Raw genomic sequence first — 27,764 nt, 5'->3', positions numbered from 1 at the left:
ATGACGGACATTATTTTGTTTGTCTGAGCTACAATTAGTTATCGATTGGAAAAAATAACCATTTTGTCGCGGTGAACCTGACTTCTTCATCTGCGTCGAATCAGTCTTATTAAGACTTTCGATATCTTTATTCTCAGTTGCCTTTTTACCTTTTTCAGAAATTGAATTCTTGCTTTCTTCAGAAAATAGGAAATCCAGCAAATTCCTGTTCCATTATATTGGTGAAAGGTCTTGGTTTTAGCTTATCTTAGCAAATACCATTATTCTGGTTTTTGGTTGTACGACGAATGTGCGCCGTAACAAAAATGCTTTTTTTACTTGAAATTTTTATTTCAGATGAGGTAGAGGTAGATAGAGCAAATGTTATGTTTCCGTTGCATTGAACATTGACATTAATTTGTCATTTTAGAACTAATTTAGATTGCTTCGGATAATTTCTCACTAAATAAGTATTGTGAACCAATTAAAAATCTTTGTATTTATGTTTTTAATGTTATTTATTTACTCATAGTCACACAAGAATTGTTGTATTACACATTTATTTAAATCTATCAATTGGTTCAACATGTTTTAATAATCCTACTTCACAGGTGAATCTCTTTTTATTTATTGCATGATACATTTCATTTTGCAGTCCAAACTAACCATAAAGTTCAAGTTTAGTATATCTACGAGTGTTTTTGAGTTGACAGGCTACATCAAAACATGTTGAAATTATCAGTTTCTAAGCTTATTTTAAGAAACAATGACTTACTTATTACATATAAGTGATCCATATTTATAAATTTTTGTTCAGAAAGGCTACACGAAACATTTATATTTTAAAACTTTTATTAACCTATTTAGTGAAAATTATGGGCAACGGCTTTTAGTTACGGTAGCGGCATGCGTGGTAGTTCTTGTGCGCCATTCTCATATATTTTAATTTTAGAACAACATAAAATATTTTCATTTTCTTGAGAACATAATAAAAGTATTTTCCAGAATCTTCTGAACATTATTTAGGAAGTTTAAATAGTTTATCTCTGTCAGTTAGTCTTTTGCTGTTGCAATATTATATCGAACATAATTCTGTAAAAAAGAAATGTTTAGAGTTTGGTCTGTAAATAATTAAAGTTAAATATATGCATTACATAACGCTAATAAGAACTAATATTATTATGTACTTGTAATTTGAAGGTTACACACGGTTTTGAATGTTCCAATGTTTTACCATTGTTTTGTCTTGATTTTTTGCTTGTCATATTTTATTTGTGTTCAGGTGATATTTTAGATCCAGTTTTGCATACTCACCAATTACTGTGGACGCTTTTTAGAAGCTGGCCTGAAAATTATGTAAACAGCTTTATTAAGTTGTTAAATATAAAAGAGACTAGCCATCAAAACAAAATGTTAAGAAGCAATACCAGGGTGTCCACTACAAATCCTAAAAAAAAACCCTGACTTTCTGACCACTTTTCTAAATTTCCCTAACCAATCATGTACATTTCAAAGCAGATGATATATTATGGTTTTTTTTTACTGCCCGAGATACTAAGCTAGACCCGATGATGGAAATTCACAGCACACCGAATGTGCTCACTTTTTCGGTGACTGATTTTATGATGCCACTCTTTAATACGTCGCCCAGAACTGGAACGACTGGTGCCAAAATATCTAGCGAAGTTTTGGGAAATCACAAGATTTTTCTCTGACTTTTTGGGTTTCTAGCAAATCCTTGATTTTCCCTGACTTTCCAGAAAGTGAACACCCTGAATACATATAAATACGTGCTGATTAATAAGGCGTTTTTTAAATTTACAAGCAAAATAAAAAGAAATGTGTGGCAAGTGCGGGCAACATTTCCGAATATCACTTAATCATTAAAGAGCAGCTGAAATTAATTTTCAGGAAAACAAGACCGAATTAGGCTAGTAAGCTAAGAGTAAAATTAATTTATTTTTATTACCTACTGCAAACATTTTAAATTTTTGATTTTTACTAATTTTGAAGTGTGCATTCTAATGACTATAATAATGACCTGAATGGAATCTTCAGAACTACGTACATATAGGAGTTTGTTTGGCTAAAATGATTGTATGGTATTTCCGTGTAAAAATAAACTTGTCACTACTTTGAATTTTCGTGAACCAAAGTACCCAAATGGGGTTTAATATTGTGATAAGGAACATCGTAGTGTTGTTACCGCACCGCCGCACTAGGAACACTACCAACATGATTACTTGGGCGGGCGCGCGTAGGGCGTGGTGCGCGCGTAGTGGCGCTGCTGCTGCTGCTGCGGGCGGCGCGTGCCCACGTCCCGCGACGACTTGAACTCGCGCTGGTCCTCCTTGTAGCCGTAGCCATCATCTTCGTAGTAGCGGTCGTGCTGCTGCTGCCCGCGATCGTAGTAGAAGTCGTCGGGCGCCGGACGCGGAGGCCCGCGAACCTATATGAAAGTATAATGTAAGAAATAAAACTGAATCAACACGCTTTGATGCCTAACTGCTCCACTATCAGACCATCAGATGACCCTTGTTCAAAATACACACTGAGACTATTCTACTGAGTCCAAACATGGATAGGTCACATTGTTCTGTCTTGGGACTTCTAAGTGTCTACTTTCCGACTTCATCATCATCAGATCAGCTCGATGGTACCATATTATTGTATTGTAATTGGTTCTATATAAAATTGCCAAGTTTCATATCAATATAACAATGTTCTAAAATACCATTAGTGCAAATAATATATATATATATATATATATATATATATATATATATATATATATATATATATATATATATATGTGTATGTTACAAGTGGAGCTAATATAAGCGTCTTAAAAAATAATTCAATACACGCTTTGTTGCATTTGTTTTAATTGCAAAAAGTAGCATACTAACTACATACCTACCACCTATGTATAACTACGTACCTAGAAATGACTGAAATTGGACTTACTAGATTTGAAAATACAAAGAACCCCCCTGTTTCACCATCTATTGATTAAATTTATTTGACGGCTAAATGTGATGCCGTCTCTATTTGTTTCGTTTGAATAGGAGACGGCATTACATTTATCCATCAGTTAAAATTAATGAATGGGTGGTGAAACAGCCCCTGTATCTTGTAATTGTGTTTTGGCGCTTATGCTCGCTCTTTATCACACTTCGAGAAGTTGATCAAACTCTGGGTAGGAAGAGATAGTAGTCAGTAATTTTGATTTGCTTCATAATGCAGCGTTAAGAAAATTGTCTGACATGATATCTGCTTCTAAAATTTTTGGTTTAAAAGCCAAGATAAATAAAGCTGGTGTGTCAACAAACCGGTGGTTCAGGGGCACCGTAGGGATCATCGTATCCGTAGGAGGACTCCATGGCGGAGCGCGCGCGGTCCAGTATGCTGATGACTTTGGTCTTGTTGGGCATGGCGCGCGCGTGCGGCGGGGGCGGGGGCATGGCGTGCGGCGGGCGTGGCGCGTGCGGGGGCCGCGGCATGCGCGGCGGCCCGCCCACGTGCGGACCTGAATCACGAACATTACTAACAACCGGCCCCTGGTACGAGAACGAACGTTTCGTGACCGTGCATGCACTGTATAGGACGTCGGATTGCCTCCGGCCGGGGCTCGCGAGGAGCGGCGGCCTCGCCGGACCCGCATCTGGTGACAACCCGCACTGTTTTAGACCGTATCTACCCTGGGAGTCCATCCGACGCCCGTCTCTTTCCATATGGCTTAGTTTCTATCGTCATAAGTCTTCACTTTGAAAAGATATAGTGCTACAAATGTAATTTTATAAATAATTTCCACAATTGATATTTTCATTCAAAAAATTGGACTTTGAGTTATTATTAAGATTTGCACTTTATGAAGAATGTGAGGACTTATGATTTTAAGAGAAGTGCGTCAGTGACTGCCAGTGCTGCTGCAGTGACTTTTAAGGGGCAGAACGCGCAGCGTATGAAACAAGTATCCAGAAGCAAACTTCTACTAGATTATACTTAAAGTAAGACAATATATCAATCAGTTAGGTAGATGTGTCACACTATCAGTGTTACAGAATGTATGTTGTGGGATGTGGAAAACAGTACTTCAGAGCAGAATGCATGAAACACAAAATGTACAGCTACATGCAAAACATAATCAATGGCAAAATGTACAGTATGCGTATTGTACATTTTGCCATTGATTATGTTTTGCATGTAGCTGTACATTTTGTGTTTCATTTTGCATGTAGCTGTACAGTTTGTTTTACTTTGAATTAATAAACTAAGGAAGCAATTTATATACAAAATATGGTGCAAATACCCTGCTTCACACAACCCTTTGATTCATTATGTTGTTTGATCTGAATGCAAAATACTAGTGTTTCAAACACTACTATGGTCTATTTGTGAAACCTAGATACTAAAATGAGTCTGAAATGTCAAATGTAAAAATAATGTAGCCAGCATAAAACAAACAGTACTGCTCATGATTTCGGTTTCCGATATAATTATAAAAAATCGATAAAACATATATTTTATGATAACAAAAATAACATTAAAGCAATCAATATTCTACTTCTCTTTTGAAAACGTAAATGCACAAAAGTGCAAAAACGTAAAAACAATAAAGTGATCAAATCAATAAAAAATACAATGTCCATCACTTAGTGCCAACGTAAAAAATCATAACAAAGAGGGGCTACCACAAAACTGGAAAAACGAAGTTCGTTTCGCACCGTCCCTTTCACTGGCATATTAAATGAGATAAGCATCAGTGGGGCGTCAACATACAAGTTATATTGATGAAATGAGTCGCACTAAGCAAAAACTAGTGTGCTTGCTAATTCAATTTATTCAAATGCTGTGCTAATTGAAGCTTGTCGCTTTATAAATGTGACAGAAAATTGAATGGTTGAAACACTGGTAAAACTACCCATTTGGGGCAATCAATAAAGTATGTGACACCAATTTTGACCAGTTATAACCCCACCCCCCTCCTCCCTCCTTGTCACTCCTATTGCTATAAAAATGGACATTATATTGTACCTGTGTCACAAAGCACCTAACCCCCCTAATTGTGTGACATTTATGGATCACCCCTTTACAAAACAGCATGCCTATTTCAATCTGCAAATCAGTTATCTAAGGATATAAAACAAACCTCGTTCATTCATATCCCTCATTGGCCCCTGGCGCATGACATCTCCAACATCCGGCAGCAGGTATTTCTTGACTTCAGCAAGTGCATAAGCGATCCTAGCATGAGCCTCAGCAGGAGGTGCCAGTGCAGAGATCTCCACATGCAACTCATCAGTCAGGTGCGCATACTTAGGGTCTAATGAGTTTCTTAGTTCTTCTTCTTTTTGCCTGAAATGGAGAGATGTTTTAGACAGTGTTGAGACTAATAATGAGCAGACTTGAACCTGACCAAGCTTGAGGTCTCAGGTTTGATCCCCGGCCGGGGCAGATATTTGTATGAATAATACAAATGTTTGTTCTCGGGTCTTGGATGTTTAATATGTATTTATCTATATAAGTATGTCTATCCAATGCCTAGTACCCATAGTACAAGCTTTGCTTAGTTTGGGACTAGGTCAAAATTGGTGTCAAGTGTCCCATAATATTTATTTATTTAATTTATTTAGTAGTAAAGTCTGTTTGCAGAGTTTATTAAATTTGGGGTTCTTATAAGGAGTTCATTATAAAAGAGGCCTGCTAATTATTTTTACAGATGATAAACCAGATTAAAGTGAAAACAACATTTTTGTTTATACTCTATTATTACTATTGAATAGCCTGTTGTGTTCCATAGCTCTATCATGTCTTTTATCTTAATCTTATGTGAAAAAAAAGTTTGTTTTTAAGTTCACACAAACAATTAAAACCTAAAACGCACTTTTACAATCCCTTGAAACTTAAAATTCAGACTTTTAGATAAGACAGTTATCCTCCTCACGCTCAAGTCAAATTTTTCGATTTATGAACATCAAACGTTATGTCATTTATGATAGTTTGATGTTTAAATTACAATAAGTACTTTATAAAGGACTGGGCGTTAGGTTATTAAAACAAGATGTTTCCATATAAATTGCCAGGGCATCAAAACCTATATGGGATACCTCCTGTTGTCCTAGAGTGTTGAATTTGGTATAACAGAAGCGCTTACAACACTGCAGATTTTGCTTAGGAGTAGGGCTCTGCCAATATTGAATTTTCTTAGATGGCTAAAAATTTCTATAGAACCCTCAGGCATGACGATTTTTATATTATTAGTCTTACTCTGTGATTGCAATATTACCTGTCCCTCATGGACCCACGTCCCAGCACTGCCATCTTGCACATGGTTTCCTCTTGCAGCTGCTTCATGGTGTTTCCCTTGGGTCCCAGCAGTTTGCCCACAAAGTTAAACTGAGGAACAGAACTTAAGTTAAGTACTTTACTGGTGGTGGAAATAATATAGAAAAATCTGATAATGTTGCACAATAAAAATTATATAGCTCATACTGTTCTTTTAAAAGAATACAAACCTTAGGGTGTTCTTTGAGTGGTACCAGCACCTTAACGGTGACTTTGACTGGCTTCTCATGGTACACATCAACATATTTGAAATCTCGTGGCGGTATCCGACCCGAGGCTTGCACCTTGGTAACCTCTGAGAACAAACAATAGATAAGAAATTACAAAACATAGGATTGAAGGATATGATATGGCTCGTCATCACATAGGATAGTGGAATAGTGAATTAGCATGTTAAAAACTCATACTAAGACAAAAAAAAATTAAATTAATGCTGACAGGAGAACACCAGTGTGTATGAAATATTTACCTTGATCAATGAGCTTAGTGGCATAAGGGAACTTGGCAGTATTGAGCTTAATTTTTTCACTCAACAGTTCCCTCATGTATTCACCGGCTTTGTCATTTATTTTTGCTCCATCGTCGCCATCTTGGTCGTGACGATCGGCGTCTCCACCTTGCATGTCTTGGTTGGAATTACGTTTGAAATCACTGCTATTATATCCGTTTTTGCTGTCAAACTTTTCGGTCATTATAATATAACACCAATTAAAATGAAAATCAATCAATTAAGTATACAATTTCATTCACGACGATTCTATAATAATCGTATGTCAATCAAAAAGATGCGTCTCTCGGTCTCTCGCGTTCCGGTCGCGCGCGCGTCGTATTAAATTAGTGTTGCCATTTACCAATTTTGCCATGCCAAATCCCATCCCACCCAACCCAACCAAGCAAAGAAAAAGCAAGACTGCTCAAATACGTGGTTTTTTTCTACTAATCTATTTTTGCCACCATCAAATAATCTTATTTCACCCAATTTTACGTTTAAAAGAATTGAATTTTGTTCTAATAAGTATAAGATGTGAGACGACTTTATTTAAATTCAATATAAACAGAAATGTAACAAATGTTTTCTATTACCTATTATTTGCGTTAGGCATCGAAATCGGAACGCACCAATTAATATTTTCTTCCATAGTGTAGTGTAGAGTTGCCAGCTGCGTCCATGGACGTACCCGTGGGACGGAGTGACACTCTTTCCCGGGCCGGATAATACCGGGATGGAAATACCGACCTTCTTTTTCGTGTACACGCCCATAGAAGCTACTGCCAGTTTCTATGGGCGTTAACACTAAAAACAGGGCCGGTATTTCCATGTCGGTGTTATCCGGGCCGGGAAAGTGTCACCCCGTGGGACGTACTACCGTACTACCCAAACGGGACCAAGTACTCTGAAAATTCGTATTTACGAAAATGAACCATATTAGAACGAGAGAAAGTATTTTTTCCACAGCGCCATGCGCCACATATAGGCTAATCCACGATTATGAGGGATAGTTACAACCGATGCCATTTGTCTCGTTCTTTCATCTTGCCAGTCAATAAAATACCATTATTTTAAATCTAACGACTATGTTACGATAAGAAATTCTAATTACGAATTTCGACCAAAAATAGTTAAAACCGAATCTTGATTCGGTATTCTAATCTTCAATCCCAAAATATCAATTCACTAGATCGATTCAGTACTCTGAATCGATTTTAAAAATCAATATTTTTTCGTCGAAGAAATCGATATTAAAATAATAACGTTAGCTTTCAATATGAGTTTATTTAGAAGAGTGACGTACACATGGATGACAAGCAATCAATGCAGAAGAAGAATAAAATACAAAGTAAAACCTTCTTCTTAACATTCCCTCCCATCTTCATAGGACGCCTACATGCCCAGTGGTTCCATCAATACAAGCAGTCTAGGCTTATAGAGCGGCTTAGTCATCATGTCCGCGACGTTTTGCTCTGAGGACACTTTCTTTGCTATTAAATTATTTGTGTCTTGCATCAAACATTCTCGCAGGAAGAAGTGCCTCCTCTGAACATGCATGTGTTTAGTCTGGTGGTGCCTTCTATAGGGTTCTTGCTGAGTTTCAACGCAGACTCACTATCAATCAGCAATTCTACGGTTTGAACATTCATAGCCACGTCCTCTATGATATGTTTTAGCCACAGTAGTTCGCGTGTGGCTTCACTTGCAGCAACAATCTCCGCTTCGCTTGATGAAAGTGCTACTGTTCTTTGCGCAGGCTCCGCCAGGAGATAGCTCCACTCGAAAACAGGCAAACCATCCCTGATGTTGAGCGGCCTGTGGTTGGATCACCTCCAAGATCGGCATCTGTGTACATAGTAATAGGCTTATTGTTACCTTTGTATGTGATGCCGTACTCCTTTGTGCCTTGGATGTATCTCAATATTCTTTGACCCGTATAATATCTCCATCAGTTGGATTTTTGTAGGGTTCTCGATACTACTCCAACTGCGTAAGCAATATCCGGTCTTGTGCCCACCATAAGATATGACAAAGCGCCTACTGCTTCACGATATGGGAACTTTTCTTTGTTCTCAGACGTCGTGACTTTTTGCATATTTTTTACAATCGGGGTTGGCACGGGCTTGCAGTTCGTCATGCTAAAACGTTGTAGAATTTTATCTGCATATGCCTTCTGGTCAATTTTAATAGAACCATCGTCATGTGTCTTGATTTCAACACCTAGAAAATATGACGCCGGCTTAGTGGTAATCTTAAATCTCTTTCCGAGTTCATCATATAGATCTTCCACTCCTTCTCATCAGATGCAGCCACTAATCCATCATCAACGTACAGAGCTATTATGACTTTTCTCCCCCGCCTTCTGTTCTGGTGAACAAGCATGGATCTGCAGAACTTTGCTTAAAGCCAATTTTCATAATATGCTCGGTAATGCAAGCATTCCAGCATCTCGGCGCTTGTTTTAATCCGTACAAGCTTTTCTTTAGTTTTGCACACCATTTTCGAGTCAATATTAGTCAGCCCTTCTGGCGGCTTCATATATATCTCCTCGTTTAAGATGCCATATAGAAATGCAGTCGACACATCAAATTGTCCTAACTTCATCTTCTCCTTTGCAGCTACACTCAATAGTGCTCTAATAGTGCTTGTCTTAGCAACTGGACTGAAGGTTTCGTAATAGTCGAGTCCTTGCTTTTGAGTAAATCCTTTAATGACTAGTCGGGCTTTGTATCTTTCGATAGCACCGTCGGGTTTGGTTTTACCTTATAGATCCATTTACATGGTATGGCTTTCCTATTCTGAGGTAATGGTACCATTTCCCACGTGTCATTCTCTTTAAGGGAATTTAGTTCTTGACCCATAGCTTCAACCCATCTTTCTTTGTCAGGATGAAGCATTGCTTCTTTAAATGTCTTAGGCTCCACCTTTGCTTGCTCCATACTGTCAACAACATTCATCACGTAATCATTGAACTTCGAGGGAAGTTTGATGGTGTTTCTCTGTCTCAGAGTTCTTATGCCTTCCGCTTCTACTTCTTGAGCAGATAGATAACCATCACTTTCTAACTCGCTATCAACTTCTCTTTGTGAGTCAATTGATTTGTTGAAAATATTTTCGTGATCAGAGCTATCTTCATTTTCATTGCCTTCACCTGTTTCTTCATCTGATAGGTCTTTTGTGGATGTCGACGGTACTGGGTCTTCTAATAAGGGCTGTAAGAAAAATTCATTAGTAGGTGCTAGTGTCTTCTCTTGAAAAGAAACGTCTCTTGACCTTATTAATGTGTTATTTTCTTTACACCAAATTCGGTATCCATCGTCGTTATCGTAACCAATCAAAATCCCTTTCACTGCTTTCTTGTCCATTTTCTTTCGGTTACATTTTGGAATGTGGGAGTAACAGGTGCTTCCGATGATTCGTAAGTGCTTGATATTGGGTTTTTTACTAAACCAAAGCTCGAATGGCGACTTCTCTTGCTGTGTTGGACCAGTACGTTTAATATGTAAGCAGCTGTATTAACAAGCTCAGCCCACAAGCCTTGTGGCAGCGTGTCTTCTTGTCCATACATCATGGTTCTGGCACACTCTACCAGCGTTCTGTTTTCGCGCTCACAACAACCATTCTGTTCCGGCGTGTAAGGCATTGTGAGTCTTTGCCTTATTCCGTACTTCTTCAATATCACTCTCACTTTTTCATTATCAAACTCGCCTCCATTGTCACTTAGAATCTCTTTTACAATATGTCCAGTCGTTTTAGTTTCTGCCAACATTTGCTCAAGTTTCTCGTGTACTTCTCCCTTTTCCTTCATAAAATAGACTTGGCGAAATTTAGTGAAGTCGTCTTTAAACAGTACGAAGTATCTGTACTTTAAAAATGAAAATCTGAATGGCCCACATACGTCGGTATGTATTAGCTCTCCTGGACAAGTTGCGCGCTCCCTTGTACCAAATTTGAGTCGATGGGCTTTTCCAAACACGCACCCTTCGCATAACTCGGAATCTAATTTTAGCTTTATGCCCAGCTCCTTCTCTATTACCTTCTTAACATGAATTTTGTTCTGGTGTCCCAAACGTTCGTGATATAATTGCATCATGTTGGAGTCATCTATTAACACATTGGTTTCATTGGGCCGTTTAACGTTCTTCGCTACTAACTTGTACAAGCCTCCATGCGGATCCCTTTTTCCAATTAGTAGATCTCGACCTCCTTCAAATTTAATTACGCACTCTTCTGTTCGAGACTCAAACACGGTGTTCGGTAGTCTATCTTGAGCTGACAGAACTGAATATAGATTTTTCTTAATGGAAGGTACGAACCATACGTCATTTAGAGTTATCAGCTCCTTTGTTCCTCGTACATCAGCCTCAATCTCAAGGCTTCCCTTACCAATCGCATGGACTGCTGAGCCGTTGGCAGTTGTCACAGTATGAGCACCAGTGAAGTACTCGAAGGTCTTAAACAGGTCGCTTCTATTGGTCACATGGCTAGTTGCACCATTATCCACGTACCAGTTATCGCTATCCTTGTCTGCTGTGCTACTGTCAAGCGCCATCAAGTTCATGTTAACGTTGGACGTACTTTGACTTGAAGTAGTTTTCGGTTTTGGTGGTCTCCCATCTGCTTTCCATTTGGAGCAAGTTTTGACTCTATGTCCAAGCTGTCCACAGTAGTTACATTTCATCTTGCAATCTCTGTCCTTTCTTTTCTCTTTCGACCTCATGACTTGCAGTGCTTCAATCTTCATGTCACTTTCATTAACATTTTTTCAAAGCTCTCTCATGAGTACATAACTGAGTCGTGAGATTTTCAATATTTCTTTCCTTCTGGTTCATCAAAAGCCAGCTAGATTTGAAACTGAAATACTGCTCAGGAAGTGTATCAAGTATTTTACATATTAATAAAATCTCTGGTAGATCATTTCCTTCTATTTCGGTGTTTAAATCGTACCATAGGTTTTTGAGAGCCGAAATATGAGTGGCCATATCATGCTCCTCGCTTTTTTGGTAGCGGAAGAACCTCATACAGAGATCGTAGCTCCTGTCTTCTTTTGCTCCATCGTAAAGCCTGTGAAGCTCTATCCACATCTCACTTGAAGTTTCGCATCGCATCACTTTTTGCAATGTCTCCTCTGTCATGTTTGTCGTTAGAATTAACAAGGCTTGACTGTCAAATTTTTGAAATTTTTCTATGTCGGATTCATATTTAGCTAACTCGTCGGCTTTTGCCGACTTGCCGGGAATACTTGGCCGTAATTTTCCTTCAATCGCTTCTAGCGTACCTGGAGTACCTTTCAATAATAGTCTTATTTTGTACCTCCATGTCTGCCAGTTAGCAGGACCGTCGAGCCGACCGATCTCGAACTTCACGCCTTGCATGATCGAGAGCTCTATTTTTCCTTACTATTGCGATGAATTTGGAATATTATTTAACGCTCTGCTACCATATTAAAATAATAACGTTAGCTTTCAATATGAGTTTATTTAGAAGAGTGACGTACACATGGATGACAAGCAATCAATGCAGAAGAAGAATAAAATACAAAGTAAAACCTTCTTCTTAACAATCGATTCTTCGAATAATCGATCTCAGATCGCCATCCTTATTATCTATTCTGTGGCCGGGTGCGAGCATGGCGAGAAGAGGAGCGTACAGAGTCTTCCATCATTATCACTATCAGCCAGAATATCATTAGGCATTAAACATACTTAGTAGGAAACTGCCTAGAATCCGATTAATTGACCCTCTTTTAGGCCGGCAACGCATCCGCAGTCCTAATAAAGCTGTAGGTGTCCGGCGGTGATCACTTACCATCAGTACCACTACCTGAGTTTACAGTGACCGTACTCGATAGCGACGGCGTAAATTATTTGTATGGAGAATTGTACAGCGCCTCTTCGCTATCGAGTACGGTCACTGTAAATTCATGGAGTGGTACACTCTGGTACAGGTCTGAATTAACGGTCAAATTCTAACACACGTTTCTCGGTATTTCAAACACAAATGGACTAAAAATACCTACAATGTATAGGTACATTTATTAGCGGTATTTATTATGTTTTTACTCGTTATTATAGACGTTACACAATTTTAAATAAAGAAAGAAAGAAAGAAAAAAAGGAAAAACTTTATTCGGCAAAATACTTTCATTGTTTACCCTAATTTTTAACCGACTTCAAAAAAGGAGGGTTCTATGTTCCGATGTTTGTATTTTTTTATGTGTGTTCAGCGATTACTCAGTCAATTGTGGACCGATTTTCAAAATTATTATTTTAATAGAAAGGGTATTCTTCTGAGGTGGTTCCATTGTCAAGTCGAGATCTGATGATGGGATCCTAGGGAAATCGAGGGCAAACCTCAAATTTTATAGGCACACCTAAGTATTGCGATTTTGGCTTTTTTAGCATTAAGATGAGCATTTACATTCAGAAAGTAACCATTTACAGTTTGGTAACCTGGACCTGATGAAGAAGACCGTGATGACCAATGGAAATCATCAAAGCTAAGTAATGCTCGTTCGTCTATACTACTAACGATCATGATTAATATACCTAGATAAGCGACTAAGAAGAAGCTTTAAGTTAATGATTCTTTCGAACTGATATGATGCTGAAGCCAGAAGGTAGGCAACGGAACTATGTTATAAAACAAATCAACTAAGTCGTGTTTGGGCTTAATAGAATCGTTGTGAGATGTACTTTGGCTACAAATCACTAAAAAGTGAGAAAAAATTTAACAAAAGAGTAAAACCGACTCAAAAAAAAAAAAAAATGGGACCAACTAGTGTGGGAGTGGGACAATAGTCGTCTACCTCTTTTACATACTATGGGTTTCATTCAATCCCTCCTGGTGGGTCGTGCTGAGTCACCGACTTCGAGCTAGTAGGTACGTACCTACGTAATGTTGCCGGATCCCCTCGTTGAAGCCTGCCGGGTCGCGTTGCATCGAGTCTCTGTGTAAAATGAATTAAGTGCTTCTATTCATCGTAATACCAAATATCCATCCATTCCAGTCGTTCCCTCATGACTGAGGATCGTGGTCATCAACGGGCGGTCTACATTTAGATAGGATTATATGTGTCCATCGGCTTATGTCCATGGCAGCTCTGACGACGGCGCTAAGCCTCGGGGACCTGGAGTCCCTAATTTGATCGGTCCATCTGGTAGATCTGACCCACGCTCGTTTATCATTGTATTCCCAACTAAGATCAGCTTCTCTAGGCTCTCATCACCCCTTCGCATTAAATAATTATGTAGCCAAAGTAGCAGGTGGTAGGACCTTGTGCAAGGTCCGCCCGGATTGCTACCACCATCTTGCTCGCTAATCCTGCCGTGAAGCAGCAGTGCTTGCATTGTTGTGTTTCGGCGTGGAGAGTAAGACAGCCGGTGAAATTACGGGCACGTGAGGTATCCCATCTTAGGCCTCTAGGTTGGCAACGCGTCTGCAATACCCCTGGTGTTGCAGATGTTTATGGGCGGTGGTGATCTCTTACCATCAGGAGACCCACTTGCTCGTTTGCCATACAGACGTACAAAAAAAAAAAAAAAAAAAGTATGAAAGGATTAGTTGAACGATTCGTTGAACGATTAATAGTCTTAAAAAACCCAGCAAATTACATTCAAAATTCCATAACGAGCAGACTATAAATCCTGTTCGTCGCTGGTTTTTATTGGTAAAACCGACTTTATTTATGTATGCACGTATAATATACAATTCAGAAAAATATCGAGCCAGAATTTAGTCTGAGATGCGGTTAACTCGAAGTCAGACGCATTTGAAGTTGAGGAAAGTAAAATTAGTAAATGATCTGAGGTAAACAATACTTAAGGAAAAATTATGCGAAATTGTGCTAGAGTTATGAATCGACGGTTGTGTTGTGTCGGTGATCTAATTTATTGAAAGATGAATACGTACGAGGGTAAGGATATTTTAAGTTTTAGAGATTGAATTTAAATCTATTAACTACATGTAAATAAATTTGATATTGGCTTTGCAACTTTAATTACGGTAACATTATCATTTTCACTGTTCACGGTATTGGACTATTTATTTATTTATTTCATAAACCATTAAGTTCGACGATGGTGGTGTTATCCAACGGAAAAACAAGTTTTTATCTACCCTTATACATGTACCAGAGTTAGACAGAAGTTAGAGAGAGAGAATAGACAGGAAATAAATACTAACACTACCATGTGACATGACACCCAGAGCGCCATATTTATTACATAGAGAAAAAAGTGCTTTAAAAATAGACAGATTTATTGTGTTAATCGTTTAAAAAAGCCCCTGGGATGACTCGGACGATACCAATTGACCTAGTCCCAAACTAAGCAAATCTTGAACTATGTGTACTATAGGTAACGGATAAAGATACTTATACATATAGATAAGGATAATACATACTTTAATAAATACATTTTAAACGACCAAGACCCGAGAACATAATAATCCGTATTATTCATACAAACATCTCTTCTCTAACCACTTGGCTATCCAGTTGTGATACTCGTAATGTTAGTGACTATAGGAAGGTACCAACGCAAGGTACCTACGCCTTCATTTAACCAAAATTGGTACCTTGTCAGTTCAACAGTCGAATTTTAATCGTCATATTAATTAATAGGGGAGCCCTTTGCCCAGCAGTGGGACACAGTTATAGACTAAATATAATAACAATAACTAATTAATATTGGCAAGTGTGTTATTACGAACAAAGAACAAAAATAAACATTAACTTTGGATATAGTATCGATTTTACTCAAATATTGCGAATGCGATTATCTTCACACAATTTCTGTCAGCTTTAGCATTTTCTTCTTCTTCCAAGATGTCTCTATCTCTTTTTCTTGGTGAAGGTTCTTTTTGGTCGCTTAAGTCACCATCCCAAGTGGTATCATCCCAAGGTGTTAGTTAATATTACCTAATGAAAATCTCAGACACCCAAAAGGCTTTTTTTATAAACCTTACTTAATTATTTTAAAAATATATATGCGTATATTTTGCTAAGTCAGTAATTATTTCTACTTAATTTCTGACTCTACAATCATAATTTGTACTTATCAGGGGCGCTTTTTTGGAAAAAAACTGTCAGGAAAACGACCACTATTAAATTAGGTATTCATAGTATTGCAACATCGTTAAAACATTTGACTGCGTATGTTGCGTAGTATGTTCGTAACTTTTAAGACATAATTCAGCAAAAAGGGGATTAAAGAAAAAACACATACAACCTGCTTTAAATCATAGTGTAATCAAATCCACTTTCGATTCTGAACAAACTACTTTCAGGTCATCAGTTTTTAGGGTTCCGTAGTCAACTAGGAACCCTTATAGTTTCGCCATGTCTGTCTGTCAGTCCGCGGCTATGCTCAGAGACCGTTGGTACTACAAAGCTGTAATTTGGCATGAATATACATATCAGTCACGCCGACAAAGCAGTGGTAAAATAAAACAAAATAAAAAAAAATTAGGGTAGGTACTACCTCCCATAGACGTAAAGTGGGGGTGATTTTTTTTTCTCGACTGACCCTATAGTCTGGGATATCGTTGGATAGGTCTTTTAAAACCATTTGGGGTTGCCTTAACGATTTTTCGATTCAGTCATCTGTTTGCGAAATATTGAACTTTAAAGTGCATAATTTTAATTTAAGTCGAGCGTCCCCCCCTCTAAAATCTAAACTGTTTGGTGGAAAAATTCGAAAAAATTCAGGATGGTAGCAAGTATATCAAATTTACAAGGAAAATTATAACGGCTAAGATTGCTTGATAATTAGTAGTACTTAGTTTAAGAGTAAATAGCATTCCGTATAAAATACGAAATCCTTAGAAAAATATTACTTGATTTTTTGTAATGGCTACGTAACGTAACCCTATTTTGGGCGTGTCCGACACGCTTTTGGCCGGTTTAATTAACACCTTGTGCATCATTGCAACGGTTCTAAATCATGTTCAATGTTGAATTTAGTGGGTTTTGAGAATAAAATAAATTCGTCGCACAGACTCAGCCGCTTTGCACGTGAGGTCGCGAGTTGACAAGAATCGTTTCAGTTTCTCGCAATTTATAGGTGGTGGAGGAGTTTCTTTAATTTCGCTAGGTATTTTGAAACTAGGTGGTGGAATATAATTAATGAGTTCCAATCGAGGTGTACGACTATATTATAGCTTCTTATCTTGTCCAGAAGCGAGCAGGGTGGCGACCGAGTGTGACGACAGTGCCGACAAGGTTACGTCAACCCTGAAGTCCTGTCTCCCGTTGTCAGTGCTTCCAAAGTCCCCACGGAAACCTCCCAGCGGTGGTTCTAGTCAGTGAGGTGGTCATGAAAATATTATTTTTAAAATATTATTATTGGTTCGGGGAGCCTTGGCGAAGTAAAGGTCGGGAAACCCTGTCTTAGCACGTTGCTCCTTCTTTAGGATAGTGAGACGAAGTTCAAACCTTGTGTCAATTCAGTGCTCCGGTATAGCATTCAAAATTACTTTATGTATAGAGATTCGATGACAACGCAATAACAAAAAATACTGCCGCAAAAAACGCGATAAGAAATATGCTACCTTCGTTAGCTCTGGCCGCGCTGACTTTAAAGCGGAGATATTTTGAAGGTACCTTCCTGTTCCAGATGTGAAAGCTGGCTTTAAGGTGGAGTCCGATGGGCTGCCACTGCTGCCCCTGGGCGATGTCGACGAGGAAGCATATGCTGTGCCCTGGCCTGCTGAGCCGCCGCTCCCCGACAAGTTTATAACTCCGAAGGACGCTATACAGTAAGTATACCTATAGCCCGCGCCCAAGTGTTTACAGATTAATAGTTATTTGTGCAACAAGAGAGCAAAGTTGTTTTTTGTTGCGAGTGTTGATTTTGAATCCCGAGTAAGCGAAGGATTCTATAATTGAATCACGAGCGTTAGCGAGTGATTCTAGGTTAGAATCCTGAGATCAGCAAGGGATTGAAATACACGAGATGCAAAAAAACTTTGGTCTCGTGTGACACATACAATTTTTCACCTCAGCAGCGAGAACATAATTTAAATGTAACATAAGAATAAAACCACATATACCTACCTGTTTACAAAACAAACACATTTTTTTTAAATAGAATCCGATTATTATCAAATATAATAATTACATTTAAAACCGTAAAAAGAGTCCAGTAGCTAAAATACAAATTGCATACTCATAACATGCAATCTTAACTTCTTGTACTAATGTCACACTTATTTTTTAATACTGCAAAAAGCCTCATCTCGGGTAATTGAAAAGGTTGAACAATTAAACCTTTAAATATGATTTTTATTAAGATTTCTATTACATAAACATAAATAGATTTGTTAAAAAATCATTCAATTTAACAAATAATAATTATACTGTAGAGGCAGTATACGGAATTCTTTTATAAAAAAAAAACAAGAGAAGCGGCTTTCGTGCAACTAGGTTTCATACTTTATTAAAAGATCGGGAAAATTTACATTTTGGAAATATTTCGATATATTTTTAATACCAAAAATTTAATTTAAGTTTGTAATCGACAAATTTGATCCTATCTCTTGCTTTTTTCGAGTTGAAGTGAAATGACAGATCAAAGTAAAGTTCAAATATTTGGAATTCAGTGAGTAGACCCAACACTGTACTCAGCATTTAAAAAAAATAATTAAAAAGTTACTTTGTCTCACGGAGTGAGCAAAATGCGATTTTGCTCACTGATTTCTCATAGCAAAACCTGCCTTTTTGAGGTGCTGAGGTGAAAAAGTATTTTTCATCACACTTGCTCGTAAACAGCGTCAAAACATGCAGGCTACCTTGGTTGCAACCCCCCAAATAAAACCCTCGACCTTAATGTGCTTGTCATGAAACCCGTGGTCGGTAAATGAGTCATTGCGCGTACAAATTTTCTTGTCATGAAGCCCAAGGTCGGTAAATGAGTCAGTGCCCGTACTGATGGCGCTACGCATGGCGTAGCAGCAGGACCACATGCACGCGCGGCTCAGGCACATGCTGAGGAAGGGGGAGGGCGGCACTACCAAGAGCGCAGCCTAAGGTAGTATTGCCAATATTTGGAAGAATTATATTCCTTCTTTTAGAAATATAAAATTTTACTCGCAAATGTGATGTAAAACATTGTATGTCGCACGGGCGGTACTAGAATTACGAACATCAACTCATTAAAGCTTATTTACCGCCCTTAAGACACAATGTACTATTCCTATGTTTTGCTAAGTCAGTACTTCTTCTTGAGCCAGTCGTACGCTTCGCAAAACTAGCCATAGTAAAAGAGGGGTATAATAAATAATCTGGTTATAAGTAGGTATACCTAATCGATCCTGTTCTCGATTCTGAACAAGTTAAGGTCAAGGATTTCAATTCAAGAGCCACCATGGAACCTTTTCAGTTGAAAAGTCATTACGATTTTCATTGTTAATAATGTAACGATTATTGTGAAAAGGTTCAATGATGGCTCATGAATTAAAGTCCTTGACTGTACTTAGGTTTTCAATAGTTTAATCCACACCTTGTCCACTGCTGGACACAGACCCGACCTCCCAACTGACAATCACATTTACTTACCGGAATAACGCAAGACAATTTACAAATACAGCCTTTTGGCCAAGCCGAAGTTCGTTCCGGGTAACAATTGCCCGAAAGCGAAACTGTGGCCGAAATTAGATTTCTCGGCTAAATCGAAATCTAGCCTTCGCTTGATAACCAGCTAACCTAGTCAGATTGAGGTGTTCAGGGAACATAGCTACGAGCAAGAATATATACCCACTCCTCTGCATAATAATAAAGGACAAGTTAAAACGCTTTTTAGTGTAAAGGGCTTGGTTTCGGCTTGGGACTGTTTTTGTCGACCCCTCCCCAGCTCTGTACAAAGCTCCCCAGTTGTTAGATTAGAACAGAATACTCATCACCTTTTATCAAACACTACTTACTATTTGATAAAAAGTGCAGTTTTATAAATGAACTTATATAAATTTCAGTTACCAGCACCCAGAAGCGAAGTTGCTGATTGCTGTCAAGTGGAATCATGTTGAGGAAGTGGAAAGGTAGTTTAAAATTTTAAACTTTATTCCGTCACACAAAAACAGTCAGTACCCTTAGTGTAAGTTTTCTGTTACAAAATACGTCTCGATACTCGCCATACTTGCTGCTTAAAAAAATCACTATTTATCCAATTTTCAAACGATTTAAATTTTCTCTTCGCTAAACACTATCTGTATATCTATATTTTCATAATAATATTAAGATATGGCAAAATCAGGAGTTGTCAAATACTGTATTATATTTAGAACATCAGCATTTTAACTTTATAAATGCATCTATATTTTAATTTATATATGTAATATGTGTACATTCCAGGCTGCTGAGCGCAGGCTTCGACCCCAACGCGCTGTACACGATGTGCTGGTTCGAGGCTGAAGCGCAGATGCAGTACATCCCCTCCGGAGACGACGACAGCGCGGACGAGCGGTTCCGGTTCAACATGCTGCCCACTTGGGTTAGTTCCCTAACATTACAGGGAAAGAGGGTACCAGATGTTACATGTGTTTGTGTTGTTGGTAGCATGATAATCGGTTGTGTTGCACTGAGGATGAACTTTGGAGCTGTACCTATAGTCAGTACTATGATGTGTATGTCAGTGTTATGTTAGTGTCTACTGCTGACGCAGCACCTACTGTAATCTTTCTGTAGCCCTTACTTCTTTCTGTAAAAAATGTTGCCTGGAAGAGATCGCTCTTAAGCCTTAAGGCCGCCTATTGCTTACCTTGTAATTTTCTAAGTAGCTGTTTTCTGTATCGCTTACTATTAGTGTTGTACGGTCAAAGACTTTAATTCCTGACCCACCACGGAACCTTTTCAAAGCAAAAGTCATTACGATCTTATCTTGTTAATGCGATGTCACTATGACGTTTACTTTCCTTGACTGTGCAATAAAGAGCACTTGTATTGTATTCTACTGTATTGTATGTTGGTAGCCAGCGAACGCGAAGCCAGTATGGACGGCCCTGCACTCAGCGTCGGCGCGCGGGCACGTGGCCTGCGCGCGCGCACTGCTGGCGCACGGCGCTTCACCCGACGGCGGCGGCAACACGCGCCGCACGCGCTCGACGTCGCCGGCTCCGCGTTCTACTACGACCACCACGTTCAGAGAGACCAGTGAGTCAAGCGCAACAAAACACACCGAGGATCATAATTCGAGCATTACTACCGCCTCAATTTTCATGGTCACACTTTGTTATGAATGGGCTGTAGGATTTGATGACATTTTCAAAATTAGATAACCTAGAAACTGTTCTATCCCGCTGAAGGCACTTGTCCCACCGGCGACGATGAGCGAGAAGCGAGTAGAGCGAGTAACTAGAAACGAGTGGGCGAGCAGCGAGAAGCGAGTGTAGTTTTGTAGCTCGGCTGTAAGCGAGTGTTCGCGTGCGACGGGCGATTACTCGCTCCACTCGACTCGCTCGTGCGGGCGCCGCCAAGCTGACATCGCTGAGCGAGAATCTATAGCTCAGCGAGTTTTATAGCTCTTGTCGCTGCGACAAAAGATGTAAGAGTTCTCGCCGACATGCAGTGTGAACAGCCAGCGATCAACTATTAATATATGTGTCTCTTTTACTCACACAGGATCTTATATCTTTTGTTCGTTTCTTGAGCGAGAAAATCGTCGATAGCCAATCGTTTCCTCGCTGGCGGTGAGACAAGTGCCTAAATAATGGGAATGGCAGCGAGTCGGGTCGGGATTAATAACTCGGCGAATAGACTTTGATCGGAAAACATACAGGACGGCAACGGGTTGAGTTGAGAGCGAGTCGAGATTGCGAGTGGCGTATTTTGTAGTTTTATATGAACAATATCACACCGACGGCGGGCGTGGGGCGGGTGACGTTGTTTTGTTCTTATACAGCAGGGATGTAACGTGTAACGGATGTGGTTTTATCGGAACCGAAAACGGAACCAGATGTTTTCAATCTAGTTTATCGGAACAAGAAACGGAATCGGAACCGAAAACGGAACCGGAACCAGAACCGGAGCCTGAGTGATAAGTGGACGAGGTGTTAGTGTAGCACGTGGCAAGCGAGGCGATGAGCGAATGACTGGTATAAACATGTTTGTTTTTAATGTACGCCGTTCAAGTTCGGCCGCCGCGCTAAGCATTGACATCCAATGTAACTTTCGTTTCAGAAATAACGGAACCGGAACCGAAACCGATGTGTAAAACCAAACGGATGTTCCGACTTAACGGAAACAGAATCGGAGCTCTGTAACATCCCTGAGGTGATATACAGCCACGTAAATAGTCCCGCCGCAATCCCGACCCGACCCGCTCGAGAGCCGCTGCCGTCTTGAGTGTATTTTATACACAACCTGTGACACGTTCAACCTATGCTATATTTGTCATCACTGATATCAAGTAAAAAATATAGGCACCCAGAGAAATCGAGCTTTACAAAGCCACGTCAGGGTACTGCCGTGAGGTACTTAATAAAGATTTTTTCCAGGCTAGCAGAGATGATCCAAATACTCCTAGAAGCAGGTGGGTCCTTCAACACCATGCGCGGCGACGGCTTCGACCAACTCAACACGCCACTCCACACCGCCGTTCTCCTGGGGAGTGTGGAGGCGGTGAAGTTGTTGCTAAACGCTGGCGCGAGCGTGGCCTGCATCAACAGCGTGGGCTACACTCCACTGCATCTCTGTTTGAGGAACAAGATAGAGGAATTGCTGGAGGTAATTATTCAAACTCTTTACTTTAAGTACTTTCTTTTGTGTTCAGTCAGATCAAGGGCCGGCTCCACGGTCTAGTCTTAGCATAGTCATTAGCCCCAGATTAAGTAGGGTAAAGTAGGGTTGATAGATCTACACATTTGGACACTACTTAAACCTAAAGCCCGATCAATGTAATCGATCTAACACACCACTTGACAACGCCGTTCTCCTGCGGAGTGTGGATGGTAGCTTTTGCTTAACGCCAGCATATCGGCTGCATCAACAGCGCGGGTATCAGTAGTCACTGCAACCGATTAAAGAAAGCTTTACCTCTATACAATTAGCGATAAAGACGTTGATCGGCTTGACTCGATCGACGTGTCCTGTCAATCGTCCAGAGTTTATTTGGATATCTTTTATATCAATTTCTTCTTCTGTACATTAATTCATTCACGTGATTTATGTACAGTCGAGGAAACTGAATTTAGCTATGATTTCATTGGCAGATTGTATGGAATATCCTTTGATATCAGTAGCATAAAGGTACGCGATTTGCTTCTTTGAATGTACCTAAAATAAATAGCTACACGTGTACTTGATAATCCGTGGGTAATCCAGCCATTCCCAATACCCAGGTGCTCCTGTACTACAACTGTGGCGACGCAGAGTCCTCCCTGCGAGTGCAAGTGGTGGACAACAGAGGCTACTCCGTGCTCAAACAGCGGTGGAACTCAATTGGCTGCGGGAGTGTGTCTCGCGCTCGAGGCCGGCGCGGACGCGTCTAGTTCCTTCGATCACCTCGACCAACAGGCCCGGAGAGAGGTCAGAACTCTTCAACCTCATCTTCGGGGTTATACATCTGTTATTTTCCACCTTTGGGAGTCACCGAGGAGACAAATAATAGAAATCGAACCACTCTTATTGACAACGTATATTGCGACTCACTCGACGCGGGGCGCAGCCGCGTTTATACTAAAACTACCCAACTAACATCCCTCCACCTTTATTTCTTACAATTAACACCACTTAACTCACTTAGAACTACTTAGAACTAAAAGAATTGCGATAGTCTACTTATTGCGAGAACGTTTCGCGGCAATCACTGGCTGTGCGGAGCCGACGGTTCGGATGCTGGGGCCTCTGGCGCGCGGCCGCAGGGGCCGGTGACTGCGCAGAGTGGTCGTCGGGCCCGGCTCGCACTCGAGCCACCCTCGGCGTCCGCGTCGCTCCCGTCAGACGCGCCAACGGCTGCTCGACGCTCGTGCCGCGCTCGCTGGCTGCAGCGCCGAAACGGCGCTGGGCGGCGTAGGGTGAGCAGTATTACTGGAGGCATCAATTGAAGCTCGCTGGCCTTTGTGACGCTGCCGGTGCATAAGATGTCTCCCCGCCGTTCTCATTCCCTCCTCTTCCCCATTATATTTAAGATTTGATTCGCATGTTTTTTTATGTTTCGGTTCAAGTCGTTTTTGTATATAATGTACACCGATGTACCCAACTTCTTTGTTATCGTTCCCTTGATCCATTGTTTTTTTAAATTGTCAGATATTCGCACTAATACTATTTCACCCACACTGAAATTAACTTTCCGATTGCCGCGATAGTGTTCACTTTGTGCGAACTGTTTTTGTTTTACTAGAGCATCGAGTGTAGCATCGGATGAGATGGAACTATGTGGAACAATGAGATCCAATCTGCTTCTTAGTTTACGCCCAAATAGTAATTCTGAAGGGGATCTGTCTGTAGTACTGTTTCTGAGTTTCTGTAATGGAATAAAAATTCTTGTAATTTTTATATTAAAATCCTTAGCCTTTACTCGCGATAGTATAATTCCTTTAATGGCTCGCTTAATTACTTTACATAAATCTCGCATTGACCATTACTGGACGGGTTATAAATGGGGGAGGTTATGTGTTTTATTCCATTACGAACAAAAATCGTTAAACTCCTTGGACACAAAGTAAGTACCGTTATCCGAACAAATTGTGTGAAATACCCCAAATCTCGACATCACCTCGCATAACTTTTCAACAATTATCCGAGTATTGTAACCGTTGGACACATCGAAACACTCGACCCACTTAGAGTACGCATCAACTACCACTAAAAATGTTTTACCATCGATCGGTCCCGCTAAATCAATGTGCACGCGATGCCAGCTGTGCGGCGGGAAGGGCCAGGGCGTGAGCGGGAGCGGGCGGGTGCGCGGCGCAGCGCGCTGCACACGCCGCAAGTGGCCACGCAATGCTCGATGTCAGCTGATAGCCCGGCCCACCAAATCCTATCACGGGCTTGACATTTCATTTTCTGAGACCCTAAATGACCTTTATGTAGTTCTTGAATAACTGTTTTGCGCAGGGAGCACGGAATAATACTTTATGGCCCCTCATAAGTAGGTCGTCCTCTACGGCTAGCTCGTGGCGGATTTCAAAATATGGTTTAAAGCTAATTCAACTACTTTGGTGGGCCAGCCTTGTAAATAAACAGTTTCACCTTTGAAAGCACCTCATCCGTGCATGTACCCCGCTTTTATTCTGCAAGTGATAAGAATCGCTCACCCTCACAAATAAAATTACGTAAGCTGCCCCGTCCGCCGCCGTGTCGTCCGACTGCGAAACCGGTTCTCCGAGTGACCCCGGCTTAAGTAATCAGCTGTGTTACGGGAGCTGCTAACGTATTCTATACAGTAATTATAAGCGGATAAAAATATTGCGTAACGCTGCAGACGGTTACGGAAACTTCCGGTACCCCTTGTTTGGATTAAAAATGGACAAAAGTGGTTTATGGTCTGTCCTTAGAATAAACGGAACGTCTCGCCCATACAAGTATTGATGATACTTGCGTATTCCAAAAATTATTGCTGTTGCTTCTTTTTGGATTTGGCTATACCGCTTTCGGCTACAGACAATGAACGCGACGCATACGATATGGGTTTTTCCACGCCCCCTACAATCGTTGACAAAATCGCGCCCAGGCCGCACGGTGACGCGTCTACGGTCAAGATTAGTTTGCTATCGGGATTAAAATGTGCTAATTTTTTTCCGATGCTAGCTCCCGTTTTATCGCCGAAACTGCAGCGTCGTGTTCATTGCCCCATACCCATGGGCAATTTTCTGCAATAAGTCATGTAAAGGACTTAGTATTGATGAAGCATTCTTTACAAAGTTCCTATAATAATTTACTAGACCCAAAAATGATTTTAATTCTGTAACGTTACTTGGACTTTTGCTTCTAAAATAGCTTTTACCTTATCGGGCGATTTATGAATTCCTTGTTTGTCAACAATAAACCCTAAGTATGACACCGAATCTTGGAAAAAGGAACATTTTTCTTTTGCAATACTAGCCCAGCTTGTTCCAGGCGGCTAAATACTTCGTGAAGTTTTGCTATGTGTTCGCTTTTATTTTTTCCAGTCACTAAGATATCGTCCAGATAAACTAGAACTCCGTCTAGACCTGCTAGTAACGTCTCCATAGTTCTCTGAAAAATAGCCGGTGCACTTGCTAAACCAAATACAAGTCTAGTGTATTTATAAAGGCCTTTATGTTGTTTATTGTTGTCAATAACTGCGAATCGTCGGACAACCTTATTTGTTGTATGCACGCGACAAATCAAGTTTAGAAAATTGCTGTCCGCGCTCAGCTTAGCAAAAAGTTCGTCTATTCGAGGAAGAGGTATTTTCAACAAGTAAATGTTTGTTTAATGAAACTGAATAGTCGGCGCATAAACGCAGTGATTTATCTTGCTTAAGAACGGGGACGATTGGACTAGCATATTCTGAATACTGCACAGGCACTAAAATACCTAATTGAACTAGCCTATTTATTTCTTTTTCTACCTGCTGGCGCAACGAAAATGGTAATGGACGTGCCCTGCAAAATACAGGATTCGTACCGTCTTTTACTTTTAAATCTACTGTGGAATTTTGAAACAGCCTAAGTCATTGGAAAATAATTTCGGATATTTTAATGTAATATCGCGTAAGTCTGCCTCGCAATAATTAACTGCGCACAGCTGTAGTCTAAATTTTGACACAAAGTCTCTGCCTAATAGTAATGGACCTTGACCCTTCACCACATACACAGTAATAACATGTGTCACCTTCCTATAAGAAAATGGTAATTTTAACGTACCCAGTGTGTCGATGTGTCCACCATTATAACTCTGTAGAATTAATTTACTTGTTTCGAGTTTGTAGTTAGAAAATAATGATCTATAGCTAGTTTCTGGAATAATGGTTACTGCGGAACCAGTGTCTATTTCAAAATTTAGGATATTTTGATTAATTACGACAGATTCCTTCATGGGCTCGCCCTCGATTGTTCGAATATTACAGACAATAAGCTTACCGTCCACGTCCTCATCATCATCCGTGCCACACTCGACGTAATATTGGCGAGTCACACGTTTCGGACACATCCTCTTCAGATGCCCCTTCACCCGGCACCGCTTGCATACGTGATGCTTAAACCGGCACGCGTCCTGCTGGTGGCCCGCGTAGCCGCACACCGCGCAGGGAGCGGGCGCGCGTTCATCCGCCGGCGCCGGGCGCGCGCGCTGCTGGGCGCCGCCGCGCCGCGCGCCGGCCCCCCGCCAGCTGGAGCACCTGGAGCGGGCCGTGCGTCGCCTCCGTCGCGTTCGCTGCTGCTGCTGCTGCTTGGCGAGAACCCATCGCGCGCTCCGCATATTTTCAGCGGTTTCTAGTGCCATGTTTATTGTGAGCTCTGTCATGTTCATTGTAAAAAGTTTATCACGTTCGTCCGTGTACCATTCCGAGCACAAAACGATCGCGCAGGAGCTCGCCGAACATGCTCGCGCTAAATTCACAATGCGCAGCCAGCCGCGTATGCGCGCTGCCCACTCTGCCATTGTTTCATTTGTGCTTTGAGTCGCATTGTGGAATGTATTTCGTTCCGCAACCCACACTTTTGGATTGAAAATGTTCGTCGAGTAACTTCAGTACGTCTGAATAGGATACTTTTCCCAGTGATTCCGGCAGTGCTAAGTCGCGCACTAATCTGTAGGTAGATTCTGCTAAACTACTTAGCAACATGGGCGCGCCGCTTAACACCGCCTTGTCTCCTTCCTCTGTGAAGTCGTTGGCTAGAAACCAATGTTGCAATCGATCCTTGTAAATTGACCACTCGTGCACTTCATGATCGAACGTTGCTAGCGCTCCAACCGAAATTTGGCCATTATTACAACGCGTATAACTTATTTATTTTTTACCGTCGCCACTGTTATTTCCACCTT

At 40.5% G+C, this 27,764-nt stretch overlaps 2 protein-coding genes across 5 annotated transcripts; one reads left to right on the top strand and one right to left on the bottom strand.

Moving 5' to 3' along the window:
- Positions 1 to 472: 472 nt before the first annotated feature.
- LOC141441454 (glycine-rich protein GRP33-like) lies at positions 473 to 7,174 on the bottom strand. 4 transcript variants are annotated; one of them, XM_074106200.1, is made up of 7 exons: positions 6,797 to 7,174; positions 6,498 to 6,622; positions 6,269 to 6,378; positions 5,132 to 5,337; positions 3,312 to 3,643; positions 2,223 to 2,428; positions 473 to 1,324 (listed from the first exon to the last, which is right to left on the bottom strand). In XM_074106200.1, exons 1-7 carry the CDS (start codon positions 7,017 to 7,019, stop codon positions 1,297 to 1,299), a joined length of 1,230 nt encoding a protein of 409 aa, XP_073962301.1. In that variant the 5' UTR covers positions 7,020 to 7,174; the 3' UTR covers positions 473 to 1,296. The 4 variants fall into 4 exon arrangements, with proteins under 4 accessions (XP_073962301.1, XP_073962302.1, XP_073962303.1 ...); XM_074106201.1 differs by having other exon boundaries at positions 2,215 to 2,428; positions 6,797 to 7,172; XM_074106202.1 differs by having other exon boundaries at positions 3,312 to 3,508; positions 6,797 to 7,171.
- Positions 7,175 to 14,536: 7,362 nt separating this feature from the next.
- Positions 14,537 to 22,390, top strand: LOC141441590 (uncharacterized). The gene is made up of 6 exons (XM_074106375.1): positions 14,537 to 14,732; positions 17,434 to 17,575; positions 19,787 to 19,852; positions 20,166 to 20,304; positions 20,783 to 20,963; positions 22,307 to 22,390. Exons 1-6 carry the CDS (start codon positions 14,717 to 14,719, stop codon positions 22,309 to 22,311), a joined length of 549 nt encoding a protein of 182 aa, XP_073962476.1. The 5' UTR covers positions 14,537 to 14,716; the 3' UTR covers positions 22,312 to 22,390.
- Positions 22,391 to 27,764: the final 5,374 nt, after the last annotated feature.

The sequence above is a fragment of the Choristoneura fumiferana genome, chromosome 24 (assembly GCF_025370935.1).
Source record: "Choristoneura fumiferana chromosome 24, NRCan_CFum_1, whole genome shotgun sequence".
Lineage (NCBI taxonomy): Eukaryota > Metazoa > Arthropoda > Insecta > Lepidoptera > Tortricidae > Choristoneura > Choristoneura fumiferana.
This window is presented reverse-complemented; position numbering and strand designations above follow the sequence as displayed.